Source organism: Zootoca vivipara, chromosome 3 (assembly GCF_963506605.1).
Source record: "Zootoca vivipara chromosome 3, rZooViv1.1, whole genome shotgun sequence".
NCBI classification, from domain to species: Eukaryota; Metazoa; Chordata; class Lepidosauria; order Squamata; family Lacertidae; genus Zootoca; species Zootoca vivipara.
Genome location: NC_083278.1, coordinates 35,771,519 through 35,786,142, shown reverse-complemented (window position 1 = coordinate 35,786,142; position 14,624 = coordinate 35,771,519). Strand labels below are relative to the sequence as shown.

Here is a 14,624-nt window from a genome sequence, read left to right as displayed (position 1 = left end):
AGGAACACGGTGGGACGTACTTCTGAGTAAACACAGAAATACACTGTTAAACACATGCATAGCTATAGTATAAACCTTTACTGCGTGCTGGATTGTGTCCATTCTTTACTCGTATTTTTTATTTTATTTATTTATTTTCACACACTTCAAGAAGGTGATAATATTCCAGTAGTGTTTTGCCCTAGGCGTAAATTCATACTAATATCTCAAGGTTGCCATGTATCTAAGGCTATGAAAAGTTGCAGGATATGACAAAAAATATAGCAAAACCTATCATTTCTCCGCAATTGCTCAAAGGCATAATAAATGGTCAACATTTTCAAATCACTCCCTTATTTTGAAACAGGGTTTCATGGGTGCACTGGAAACCCAAACCAAGCAAGAAGAGGGCAAGAGTTAGTATTTCTTGTACAGTGGTACTTTGGGTTACAGACGCTTCGGGTTACGTGTTTTCAGATTGCGTACTGCGGGAAACCCAGAAATACTGGAAAGGGTTACTTCTGGGTTTCGCCGCTTGTGCATGCACAGAAGCGCTAAATTGTGCTTCACGCGTGCGCAGAAGCACCAAATCGCGTCATGCGAGTGCACAGATGCGGCGCTACGGGATACGAACACTGCAGGTTGCAGATGTGCCTCCGTCATGGATTACGTCTGCAACTCGGGGTTCCACTGTAATGTGTTTTAAAACACACACAACTGCCCAGCACTCATCCAACAAGCTCCTTCCAAACCACTAGAGACAGACAGACAGACTGGCCAAACAGGCATCTATGCGTAGGTAACAGAACTTCCTTTCTTCTCCTGTTCCTTTCCGCTCCCTGCATCCCCTCAAAATCAGATCAGGAGGGTGGGGGAATGCTCTGGAGCATATTTGGAGAGTGCAGAGGAAGGAGAGGAGATAGAAGTCCCATTGTGCCAGTAGATCTATGCATTCAGAGTACTGGATAAGACGCCCAAAGTCTGCACACATCATATGCATTGTCCTTAACTGCCACTGAGCCATGGTAAAACTGAGCACCATGTGAAGATACAAACTCTTGGTTGTCAGAGCTTGCTGTCATGCTAAGAGGAAGCTAGCAATCCATCACTCTTCCATTCAGCCTGAGTCTTTTACCATGGAGAATTGACTGACTTTGCAAGGGCAGTAGTGGTGGAACTTTCACACACAAATTTCCTTGTTCCGTTGGAAGTTTTAAGGGAGGCTGTCCAGGGGAAGGTGAAACACAGGGAGGAGATGTTGACCTGATTCTCCAGGAAAACTTCCTCCCCTGAAAAGACATGGGTGAGTTCCTGCCCTGGCCAGCTGCTTTGAGACTGGGGAGTGGAAACAAAATGGGTGAAAGAGGGTTGAGTGATGGGGAAGAGAAGAGAAAGCCCAATTCCACTCCCTGCACAATCCCTTCAGTTGCAAGGGAGTGCTCCTTTGCTATTTAAAAGGAAAGTGGAGAAGGGGACATTTGGTTCAGAGTTCTCTCCTCCCTTTGAAGCCAATTTTTCCCACCTACAGGAGACTTGCCTCAGCCCCTCTGCTAGGCACTTCCCAGACAACAGTGAGTTTCTTCTGAGCTGGCTCCAGCTTTGATTCAAAGGGAAGGTAAAGCAAAGGGGGAGGGATTCTTTCTTTTTTACAAACCACATATTATTTTAATAGATCTACATCTAAATGCCAGTGTTTAAAACTTAGATGTAGCAATGCATTTCCCCTCACTCAACCATTTCCTCTGCAGTTTAGCCATTTCAGATGGACAGAACAGGAAGGGTCCTGTAGCTATTAAACAAAATGGCAAAACTCTCATTAACTGTGGTGGAAAGAGATAATTAGCCCCAAAGGATAATGTGGTAGGGAAAAATAAACTACTGTAATACGCAGTTGAAAAACAATCAAGTAAGAAGTGTTCATTTCTGTCTCATATGACTTGCATATTATAAAAACACATAAAGATGGCAATTGTCTTAAAACGATAAAAATTCCTCTTGCCTTTTTATGTGCTAATGTTTAGTAAGGTGAGTTTTGGAGAAAATTCATACTAAATTACACTGAGAAAAATGTGAGTCATTGTTCCAGCTCATGATGGTCCTTAATTTAGCTTCAAAACAAGAGCGATGAAGTACTAAAGCAATGCATTTGTGAGAAAAAGATCTCTTGTGATGGTGTTAAACTTGGAGTTTAGGTTTTAATGATTCACAGGGCTTTTTTTCAGCCAGAACTCACTGGAACCTCTCAGGTGGGCCCCATTGCTATTCTAAGAGAATGAAGAAGGTGTTCATGGTGAGTTCCAGCACCTTTTTTTCTAGAAAAATAGCACTGATGATTTGTTAGGCTGTTATTAGCTGTTGTTTCCCAGATCTCTCTTGGTACATTGGATGGGTGAGGCATCCAATGTACCAACTGGTCTGATTTTGTGGACTCTTTTTGAGGGCTAAAGAAGTAACATAAATTGTCTCCTTTCATCTTGCTGCTTCCTCTATATTCAACTCTTTGATTCTAGAGAAATCAAACTATCCGAGTCTATGTCAGTAACTTCATGCAGGAGAAACAAAATTAAAAAAAAATCCTTCCAGTAGCACCTTAGAGACCAACTAAGTCTGTCATTGGTATGAGCTTCCGTGTGCATGCACACTTCTTCAGAGCCTACAAAATTTTCATGAAACAAAGCTTCAAATAAAAGTTAACCAGTTAGAAAAGACCACAACATTGAATGGCAACTCTTTTCAAAGACTGAGAGAAGCTGATATGCATTGGAACAATTGGTGCAGTTGTACTACAATCATTTTTAAAGAATTTCCATATAAGTTTGCTCCGGGGAAAAAACCCATTGAATATTTTCAGTTGCCAAAACTGCCATTTGCAATTAAAAATTAAAGCTGCAGCACTCATCCCATGCAGGCAATTATCTAAAGGTAGCTGGCAGTCGCCATTGTTTACAGTGCCACTGCTGTGTCATGACTTCATTAATCTGGGAATTTATATTTTAATAGATTTAGCATTGTCAAATTTATTTTCAGCTAGGCTCATATTTGAATCACACTCACAAATAACAGTAGCAAAAACCCTGCTTTCTTGGCATTCCTCCAAGCTACATCACCATCTAATTTTTGAAGCGCTATAGTCCAACAGAACAAAATCATTACAGGTGACAAAAGTTTTTGCATAAAAAATTTGTACTGGAACTGCTAGAAACACTAATTAACATATAGCTACCAACTTCAATAAGTCGCATCTTATTCTACATTCCCAGTAAATACAGCATCTCTAGAAGACGTATAGCATGAGTTACAGGTAGGTAGCCATGTTGGTCTGACGTATATATACTGAGATATATACTGATGTACAGTATAGCATGTACATCCCTGAAACTTGATATAAATTCATCCTTCGCATGTATTCACTACAAAGGCTATTCTTAAAACAGCTAGTGCAAAACATCCAAGCAGTTGGATGTTTGCACTAGTAACTCAGTATTCCACAAAGGGAATACACATACCATACATCTGCAAAATTCAATCATAACTACTCACAGAACAAATTGAACTTCAGGGGTAGCATCCTGGGCTTCACTGTAAGGTTAGGAACAGAAGCATAAACTCCACCCCTGAAGGACCCTCCCCTTCAAGTCCTGTCCTACTCCAGCATAACTTTCATTTTATTGAAAGGTGCACCTCTTTGTCAAGCGATGGAGTGCAGTGTGGATTTTAAGACTGTTTTACTTTTGTTCCTGCCACCATCTCAATTCCGTTGGCAATGCCAATGTTTAGTTGGTTGATGTTTCATTGTTTCAGATTTAAACACACTATTCATTATGACTTTTAGTGAATATATAATCCACACTGGGACCCTTGGGTGCTCTAGATACCTGCAATAGGTAGGTATGTTCCTACTTAAGAGCCTATTAAATTGTGTTCTGAGGCTGCTCAGTGGAACCTACTCCTGAATAAACATCCACAGGCTTGCAACTGAGTGTACAGAATAATGCAAATCTCCTTAGGCATCTTAAGACTGATTTGTTGAGTAATAAAAGTTTGATTAGTATATTACAGTAAAACTGTGTTTAGTAATTACTACCATTACTGAGGGACTCATATGTTGAATATGTACAACTGTGTAATTCAGGCGGGTGCTATTCAAGCTCTTAATGATCAAAACAATTTATCACTACAGGTGATGTATTCAGCATCAGGGGAATAAAGTAGTTTGTTGAAAGTCCAGTGAAGGAAACGCATGAGGAACAGACAGCAAAAACTAATTCTTCAGTTTGCAAATATCCAAAATTTGGATCACTACTAAGACTTTTCCTTATCTTTTAAAGACATTTGAACAGTCCTCTCAATCTTTAATGAGAGTTTTAGAGCCTAGCCTCTCTCTCGCTATACATTTATTTTCCCCTAAGTTCCTTTCAATCACTTCAAAAATTTAAAAGGCTACTTTCCAAGCAAGATCTAGCATAAACAAGTAAGATTTATACAATAAAGGAAAGCTACTGAAATTGAGAATTCGGGGAGAGGGAGCGCACCTTGAAAATCCATGCAATCTGCTGACTGCCCCAACAAAAGTTTATACTGGTTTTAATGTGCATTCATTCAGAAACCATGAATAAAGAATCTAAAGATAGCCAAGGAGACAAAACTGTTGCAGGAGACTGAGTGAGTGAACAAGCAAACAAACATGAATCTAAGTGAATGAATAGATGTGCCAGAGATGCAATATACTCATGCAGAGATATTTAAAGCCCAAGGGAGGGGAAAACATTTGCTTCCGATCATTCTCTCAATTAGAACTTTTCTGCTCTTCCTGTTTTTTTCCTTTTCGCCCTACGGATGATACCAAGCCAGACTCCATAAAATGGATTCCTAAATGAAGCCGTGAATTAGCTTTCAAAATACCTTGCAAAACTCCTCTTTCATGTGTTCCTGAGCTTTGTTCCAAAGGGCTAACAACTATATTGATACTATACACAATCAAGTTCCTAACTTCAGAATGCTTCAGATTGTCAGTGCTTTGTCTGACAGTTGAGCCAAATATATATATAGACGGATCACACAGATCACACATTTGCAGTCGACATTAAGCACAAAAAAAAGATAGAACTACCATTTTTTAAATTTCAGGCTCCCAGTCACTAGCACATGTAAAAGCTGTACTTGACTCTTAAAACATTCAGAAAGTGTTGGGAGGGGTGGGGGAAAGCACAACTTAATTTCTCTTAATTTAATTTCCCTGTACAGCTATCATTCCTTTCGGTAGGAATTGCATAGAACATGTTATACCATTCCAGTCAGAATAATGATCCATGCATCCAACCCAGAAGTAAAATACTAACACTAGGATAATGGAATAACTATAACCTATGGCTCTGTGGTTAAACCACAGAGTCTAGGGTTTGCTGATCAGAAGGTCGTCGGTTCGAATCCCTGCAACGGGGTGAGCTCCCGTTGCTCGGTCCCAGCTCCTGCCCACCTAGCAGTTCGAAAGCACATCAAAGTGCAAGTAGATAAATAGGGACTGCTCTGGCGGGAAGGTAAACGGCGTTTCCGTGCGCTGCTCTGGTTCACCAGAAGCAGCTTTGTCATGCTGGCCACATGACCCGAAAGCTGTCTGCGGACAAACGCCGGCTCCCTCGGTCTATAGAGCGAGATGAGCGCCGCAACCCCAGAGTCGGACACAACTGGACCTGATGGTCAGGGGCGCCTTTACCTTTACCTTAATGGCTAATGTTAGAAATTGTCAGGTAGAATAATCACAATAAAACCTTCAAGGAAGGAAGGAAACCCCAACACTCCCAACCTATGGCTCTCTCACATAAAAAGTTGCTTTGGAGAAGGTGTTATAAATTGGGGTTTGCAGACAATTCAGGAATATCACAAATCCCTAGGTAGTGCAGGATATCTCTGAGGCGTTTGGGGCTTGTCAGAGGCAAAGTCTTTCCCCCTTCTCTTTCCTTTTTCCTTATGTATTGTGTCTTTTTAGATTGTAAGCCTGAGGGCAGGGAGCACACTACTAATGATTTTTCCAAGTACTGTACATCTGAGAGACTTTTTAGCTAAAGCTGAATGCCTTAAGTAAACAAAGCAGGATCCTACAAGCCAGGTATGAGTACACTCTGACCTGCGAATCTTTGCTGAAGAAGAATTGTCGAAACAGGGCCTTGTCCTGATTTTTACTGGAATTTATCTTTATTTGCCTTCAATACTGGGATTGATTCCTATTTAAACTCCTCACACAAATAAAACCTTGTGAAGATTTATTTGAAATCCATTTTTCTTCTGGCCTGAGTTCTTGCAATTTACTGTTTATTTCTGGACTTTACCAAGAACTCCAATTTCTACTGCAATTCAACATGGCCAAATGGTCTGTCACTTTTGCATATACTACGCAAGACAGAGAACAAATTCTTGGTTCTTTACCATCTCTAATGAGTGATTCCACAACTCAACCTGATAATGACTGGAATAGTCTTTCCAATATTATAAAAAGGGAAACCAGATATGGATTACACGCTACTATCATAGCAGATTACATCAAAGCACAAAGAGTACCCAGGGGTCTAGGTATCCAGAAGACACCTACACTATTTCAACAACAAGAAGAATTTAAACATAAATGGATCTCGATCTTGAACTGCTGTTCCTTTGACCTAATGACTTTAATCACCGAGTATGCTGTGAAGGAGACCCACCGTTTAGAACAAGACATCTCTAAGATGACTGAGGAACTACAGAAGAAGTGTAATTCTGACATTTACAATATACAGTTTAGCAAGATAGAATCAGAATTAAAAATCTACGAAGAAAAGATCAAATCCGAAAAATAAGGAAATTTGATCGGGATAGGAAAGACTACGAACAAGATCATGTATACCCATGGATGAATCCTTCAAAGACATCTAGACGTTACACCAAACCCCCCTGCGAAACATCGTCCAGTAGCACTGAATTCTCAGACTACAGCAACTCAAAACTACGACACAAACTTGGGCTCAACCCCGACAATACTCTCTGAGATCGTATTCGTCAACCCAATCCCGCTCACAGGATTTTCCTTCCCGCCGCCGATTCCGGAAATGTCCTTAGTCGTAAATCTTTCTGACCGGACGCCGAGTGCTGATGAAGAAAGAATATTAAATCGAGGCCTTAGTTTTGTTCCCACTCCTAAATATGATTCATTTCAAACCAAAGTGAATCTATTTTAATTGATTCGACTCATCAAATTGAGATGTTTCTTTGACGACACTCCCCTTCACAAGCAACAACTCAGCTCCCGTTCCACCTGTGGACAATGCATGTTTGAACGTATTTTATCAGCTTATACTGGAGGACATCGCGAAAATGGAAAAACAAAGACCACCCAAACATCAAAAGAACATCACAGCCTATGAACAACAATTAATACACAATCTGGCCAATGACACCAACATCATCATAAAGCCCGCTGATGAAGGAGGTGCGATAGTAATTCTTAACTCATATGATTACTTAAATGAAATCGACAGACAATTATGCAATACCTCTTTCTACAAACCTCTAAACAAGGATCCAACTGAGGACATATCATGGATAATACGTATGGTTTTATCCGAAGCCATCATGCTGCATTACATTGATTCAAAAACTGCAAAGTTCTTACTTAATCCTTTTCCATGCACTCCAGTATTTTACATACTTCCTAAGATCCACAAATCCTTAGAGAAACCACCAGGCAGACCTATCGTGTCTGGTATCGAGTCATTATAGGAACCACTGTGTAAATATATTGAACAATTCCTTCACCCTTTTGCAACCGACACCTTGTCCTATATAAAGGACACAAAGACATTTATCAGAACAATTGAGAACAAAGTGATACCAGCATCAGCATGCTTACTTACTCTGGACGTAGAATCCCTCTACACGAATGTTCCCTTGCCCGAAGTTAGACAGATCATAAAGGAACTTTTGGAGTCAAGAACTGTGAGGGAGCCTCCCACTCATTTTCTCATTGATATACTTGACGTTATACTGGATCATAATTACTTTAAACATTTGGATCAGTTTTACTTACAGGTGAAAGGGGTAGCCATGGGCTCGGCGTGCGCACCTTCCATCGCCAACATATACATGATAGATTTTTTTTTAAAGCACATCTTGAGCGACACCAACCCGTTTAAATAACATGTCCTCCAATATTACCGTTATATTGATGATCTTTTCATGATTATAGAAGATCGCCATTCTGCTGGGGACTTTTTACAACGGATTAATAACAGAGACCCACATATTCGCTTGTCGAGCAACATTCACGATGAACAAGTCAACATCACAGTGATCCAGGCAACAGCAAAAAATGTATCTGCTGAAATCAAAAGCAATTCTCCAAACTTACCATTATGCTATGGTGGGATGATAGGGGAAGGGTGAGCAAAACCTAGAGTGAAGAGAGGGAGTGGAGGAAGAGCTCCATTGTGACTGACAGGTCTAGCTTGCAAACAGAAAGAATTATTTTACTGGTGCTCTCCAATTCCAGTACTTTGCGGAGGGATATCAGCTTTCCAAGGTATATCTCTAAACAATAGAGTAAGGAGCAGGGAGGGAACCATTGCTCTCACAGCTTCCCAACACAGTGGGTCATTGCCACTTATTGAGAGGGGAGGCGTGAGGGGCTTCCAATGGTGAGTAGCGGTGGAGCCAATCCAACACTGCCAGGTGCCACACCAAGCTCCCCTCTTGGAAAGTGACAGCCACCCATTGTACCTGGAAGCCAGGAGAGCAATAGTGCAGCAGCCCACCAGCTACTTCTGCCTCTAAGCTAAAGGAAGACCCCAGGACAGGGAGAGAGGGAAAGGGAACTTTCTTTGGTAATTGAAAGCCCTACCATGCAATCAGAGGGAGCGATTTTACATGGAAAGTGAACCCTTTTTAGTTCTTTCCACTCTGAAATCAACTTTAAAGTTCCTGGCACAAAACTCCCTGGACCTATTTCTCTGCAATGTGGCCAATTCTTACCCAGAAGCTAATTCCTCATGTCTGCAATTTTCAGGCCACTTGGCCACAAAATAAAAAGGTAGACTGATTCCTTGTGTACACACCTTGAAAAACAGTGATCCTTCTGAAATTTAGCATGTATCATTATCTTGGGGGGGGGAACTCAGCCTGCAAATTTCATCCAATTCTGGCCGAAAAGAATAATAAACAACTTATTGGGGGGGGGTATGATGTTCCTGAGTTTTGCAAAAACAAACCCGCCTGCCCCCACCCCGCCTTTAATCCTATGATGCTGCCAAGGACAAAGACAAACCCTATGTCCCTCCCCCGCTTGCAACATTTTGCTCTAAGCCACAAACATTTTTTTCCCTGGAGAGTGGCAGTGCTGGGTGCAATTGATGCCATCTTGTACAGAGAGGGAGGGGTGTGTGGAAAAGGCATGTGGGGAGGGGGGAGGGGAGAGTGCTGCTTGTGCGCACTGTCATCTGGTCAGCATCTCAAATGTACACACCTGGACTTTACGATGAATTGAACTAGGCTACAGTCAGATCAATGCTGGCTTGGAGGGAAACACATCAAATAGCAGTATTTCATAAGAAACTACAGAGTACCTTTGGATTGTGGCTAAAGTCATGTGCACATGGATCCAGCAATGGAAGTGCACTAGAGCCAAAGAGTAAGCAGGCACAGCCAGCCAATGGTATGGACAGGAAAAAACTGCACTTAGTCTCCCATATACAGTTACAGCTAACTACAGGTGCAGATGCTCTGTTCCAAACTCACTTTAAAACACACACAGAAACAGAGAGAGAGAGAGAGAGATCAAACAGCAACTACACTACATTGGTACCTTGAGTTACAAACACCCCAGGTTACAAACTCCGCTAACCTGGAAGAGTTACCTCGAGTTGAGAACTTTGCCCCAGGATGAGAATGGAAATTGTGTGCTGGCGGTGCAGCGGCAGCAGGAGGCCCCCATTAGCGAAAGCACACTTCTAGTTAAGAACAGATTCAGGTTAAGAACGGACCTCTGGAACGAATTAAGTTCGTAACTAGAGGTACCACTGTACTATGAAAGGTATGTGTGGAAAGGCCTTTACTTCTATCAAAAGGGAGGGAAAGTTAAAGCTACTCTCCCCCCTTGCAAGAGTGAAGTCAAATGGAAAAATGGAGCGGATTCCAAAACTGCAACTACCACCCTTCTGAATTTTGGAAGGATTCATGCCCTCAGAAGGGGCAACCTTTCTTGTAAACTTCAGCTAATTCTGACAACAAATAAATTAAGTTGTATACAGCCTCCAAATGGGTCTGAGCTGGATCAGGCTGTTTTATAAACACCAAACTGGGGTCCAAACTGAGTCTTGTAATCAGTGCATGCATCTAGTTATAAGGTGGTTAGTTTGCTGCACTGGGCTAGAGGATGCCTTTCTTCGCACACACATATGCAAATTGAGATTAAAAAGATCTAAGAACTCTTATGTCCTGTTATCAGGGGATATAGGACTAAGTCTCTTCTTCCAAAGGGTTGTATGCTACCTAGCACACTCTTAGCTGTTCATCCTGACAAGAGTTTAAGAAAGAGCTGTGGATGAAAATACTTTAGGTGAATTCAAAGATCAGAAATAATGTTTGTAACACCTGCTGATATTGTTGGCTGCTGCAATTCTTTTGTTTCTCTGTTGTTCTACAGAAGCCTGCAGGTTCACGGTCCAGGCCCAACATATTTCAAAAGCAAAAAGCAGCTCAGTGGGGCTACTAGCTATTCCGCCCAACTGCTTTCTGCAACTGTAAAATAATTGGCTTTCAGAGCAATACTGTCTCAGACAGTGGAAGCAGAACATAAACATCATAGCTAGCCGCCACTGATAGCCTTAAAGGTAAAGGTAAAGGGACCCCTGACCATTAGGTCCAGTCGTGACCGACTCTGGGGTTGCGGCGCTTATCTTGCTTTATTGGCCGAGGGAGCCGGTGTACAGCTTCCAGGTCATGTGGCCAGCATGACAAAGCCGCTTCTGGCTTTACCTTCCCACCGGAGTGGTACCTATTTATCTACTTGCACTTTGACGTGCTTTTGAACTGCTAGGTTGCCAGGAGCTGGGACCGAGCAACGGGAGCTCACCCCGTCTCAGGGATTCGAACGGCCAACCTTCTGATCGGCAAGCCCTAGGCTCTGTGGTTTAACCCACAGTGCCACCCATGTCCCGACATTGATAGCCTTACCCTCCATTAATTTGCCTAATATTCTTTTGAAGCCACCCAAGTTGGTGGACATCGCTACTTCTTGCAGGAGCAAATTCCATCGCTGAACTATGTGTTGTGTGACAGCGTGAAGAAGTATTTTATTTTGATTGTCCTCAATCTTCCAGCTTCCAGATCAACTGGATGTCCCAGAGTTATGTTATGAGCAAGGATGAAAATCTTTTCTCTATTCACTTTCTCCACACCACACATAATTGCATACACCTCGATCGTGATCCCTCTTTACTTGCCCTTTCTCTAAATGAGAAAGTCATTAATGTTGTAACTTGCCTCCTTGCCCTTTTCTGACTCCTTCCCAGTTCCACAATATCCTTTTCGAAATGAGGTGACCAGAACTATAGCGCAGTATTGCATGTGCAATACAACCGATTTGTATAAAGACACTATAATATTGGCAGTTTTATTTCAAATTCCTTTCATAATGACCCATAGCACACAATTTCCCTTTCTCCATGGCTGCTACACACTGGGTCAATATCTTTCTCAAGCTGTCCACTACAATCCCAAGGTTTTGTTCCTGGTCAATTACCCCCAGTTCAGTCCCCATGAGTGTATTTGTGTATGGAGGGGGGGAAGTGTTTTGCCTTGACACGAAAAACTTTACACTTGTTTCTACTTAATCACATTTGCCATTTCACTGCTCATTTTGGAAGGATTCTGTAGATATCATATGCAAATTTGGCTATCTCACTGCTCACCCCTAACCCTGTTGCACTGAATGGATGCAGAAATCATGTAATGCAATGTATAAGAAAGTGAACTGTTATGACCTGGGAAATCCACAATTCAAATCACATCTTGGCCATTAACCAGCTAGGTAGCTTTATGCAAGCACTGTTATGAGAACTGATGGGGCATAGTGGCTAGGAGACTGCACTGCTAATCTGCAAGTGTGTGCTCCATGAACTTGCAAGTTGGCCTCAGGCAAACCTCAGTCACCCCACCCTCACCTGCAATACAATAATATTCACCTCACTGCTAAGGATTGTGTAAGGATTACAACCAGATAATGCATGTGAAGTGCTTTGAACACTTGAAAGTTCAAGTGCAATATAGAAGTATTCAGCACTATTCTTTCGGCCTCAGACCCCAGTCTGCAAAATGGGGAAAGTACCAGTAATAGTGGTCTACTTTACAGGGCTATTGAAACCTTGAAGTACTTCGAAGACTTGGATGTTCTATGTAAGTGCTATTATTGTAAATGAAAGGAAGTGTGATGCACTGTGCGCAATCAGAGTGCTGCATAATGACTGCAAGAACATAGTTTTTAAACACAATCTTTCTTTTTCCTCAAAACCTCCCTTATGCCTGTACGGTTGCTTTTGTCATAGTTATGGATTTTACAGCCATTCTATAACTCCACAATTTCCAATGGAAAACTGCTTTCTTAGAGCCATTCCACAAACCCATTATGGATCATTCTTAAATCACTTCAGATTTCTCCCCTTTGGACTCATTTGCAGCATGCATGCATCATTATTGGTTCCACCTCTGCATTATAGAGAGCCAGTATGTCCTACCTTTCCACCCCGACATTCCAAAAAAGTTCAGTTTGTTCCACCCTTGGGGAAAGCTTATGGCATTACATGCCATAATCATATTGTCGCCTATTGCACCTTTCAGCACTTCTCAAAAGGGAAGAGACTGTGCAGCTTAGAACATAGCAATTCAGACCCTCATTTGCCCCCCGCCAGTGAACCTGGCAGTGCCAGAAAATATTGCCATATGTCCAATATTTTCAACTACAGAACATCTGGTATCATCATATATCAATTAACCTGAAATAATTGGTCCCCACCATAACGTTCACCTTCAGGTTTCCGCAGGTACAGTCATTTAAGTGAGGCTGTTCATCCTTCTACTATAACCACAATTAGAAGGGATTAAAGCAGGCTCTCTAAGGGCACTTTCACACATGATGCATACAGTCTAGCCACATGTATGTCTTCCTTGGAAGTAAGCCACTCTGCATTCAACAGACTTGCTTCCAGGTAAGTGTGTAAAGCCTTACATAGTCTTGGATTTATTGCAGTTTTTGTGCCTTAATTTGGAAGCTGGCTAGGGTGTGCATTTGGCTTTCATGTTTCTCTGCCCAGTTTCCTACTTCAAATGAAAGGCATCCACATGTGTGGACAGGGAGCTTTTAATGGCATGATGTGTGAGAAGAACCCAAAGAGTGAGAAAATGTATATGGAGAACGTTTTAGGTGCAACCAGCTTTTTCTTTTTCTTGCAATAAAGAGTGGGCTAACAATACAAAACAAAATGCTTTAAATAAACATTTAAAATCCCAAGTGGAGTCATCCAGAGTAGATGATGCCTCACTTTGAGACAACACCACATCTGGGCAGCGCGCAAAGGCTGCTCATTGCAGAGAACCGTCGCCAAGGCAGTCCAGCAACATCCCACCGCGATAGAACCCACCGCACGTCCGCACCCCCTCAAACGCCCCCCCACGGGCGCGCGCACCGGCCAGATGGGCGCCCCTCCCTCCCAGGTGGCCCTATCAACAGCCCCCTGAGCGCGCGAGCGCGAGCGCAGCTGCCCACCTCGCACCCCCACCCCCGCCGTCCCGCGGTGCTACTACTCACACGAACGCGTGGTAGATAAACGCCCAGCCGCGGGGTCTCTCGAGCACGTTGTAGAGATAGTTTTGCAGCCTCCTGTACTTGGCGTTCCGCCGGTAGCTCGGGTTGCTGCTGTAGGAGAGCGGCTTCCCCAGCAGGCTCATCCGGGCTCCTCGTTTCTTGCCTCGCCGGCTCTCCCGCAAGCCGCCGAGCCCGCCGCCGGTGCCCAAGAGGAGCAAGCCGTCCCCTCGCGAGGGCGCCGAGTTCAGGAGCACCCTGCTCCGGCCAGACTCCACATCCTTCATGCCGCTGCCACCGCCGCGACACCCCGCCGTGCTGCTCTTCAGCCAGAGCCCGGCGGAGCCGCCCTCCTTGTCGTCTCCTCGGCTGTGGCTGCGGGGCATGGCATCACGGCGGGGGCAAAAGCGGCGGCGGCGGCGGCAGCAGCAGCAGCAACAGCGGGTCCCCGCTTGGCTGGAGGGCGGAGGCCAGCAGCTTCCTCCGGGCGCTGAGGAGGCGACCAGGAGAAGGCGGGAGAAAAGAGACTGGGGCGGCTGCAGGAGCCTCGCGCTCTCCCCACAGCTCCCGCCGAGCAGGAAGGGGGCAGGCAGAGCCGTGGGGGCCACCTTGCCACACGCAGCACGCAGCAGGCAGCGCCGAGGCTTCTGCGAGGCGAGGCGAGAAAAAGCGACGGCTCCTTTCAGGCGCGTCCGCTCTCTTGAAGCTCCGGCTCGCTCGCTTCGTTTACCCCCACGAACCGCTTCACCTCCTCAAATGCCGCCTTTAAAACAAAAACAAAAAAACACCGTATGAAACTTTGGAGTAAAAGCGAGCGCCTGCGAAG

General features: G+C 43.6%; 1 protein-coding gene across 1 annotated transcript in view; it reads right to left on the bottom strand.

The window, feature by feature from the left end:
- The window catches only part of KCNQ5 (potassium voltage-gated channel subfamily Q member 5), a 274,517-nt gene extending 260,333 nt beyond the window's left edge, over window positions 1-14,184 (bottom strand). The window contains exon 1 of the mRNA XM_035109615.2: window positions 13,805-14,184. Coding sequence (XP_034965506.1) covers window positions 13,805-14,184 — 380 coding nt within the window. The remainder of the gene's footprint in view (window positions 1-13,804) is intronic.
- Between the last annotated feature and the right edge of the window lie 440 nt (window positions 14,185-14,624).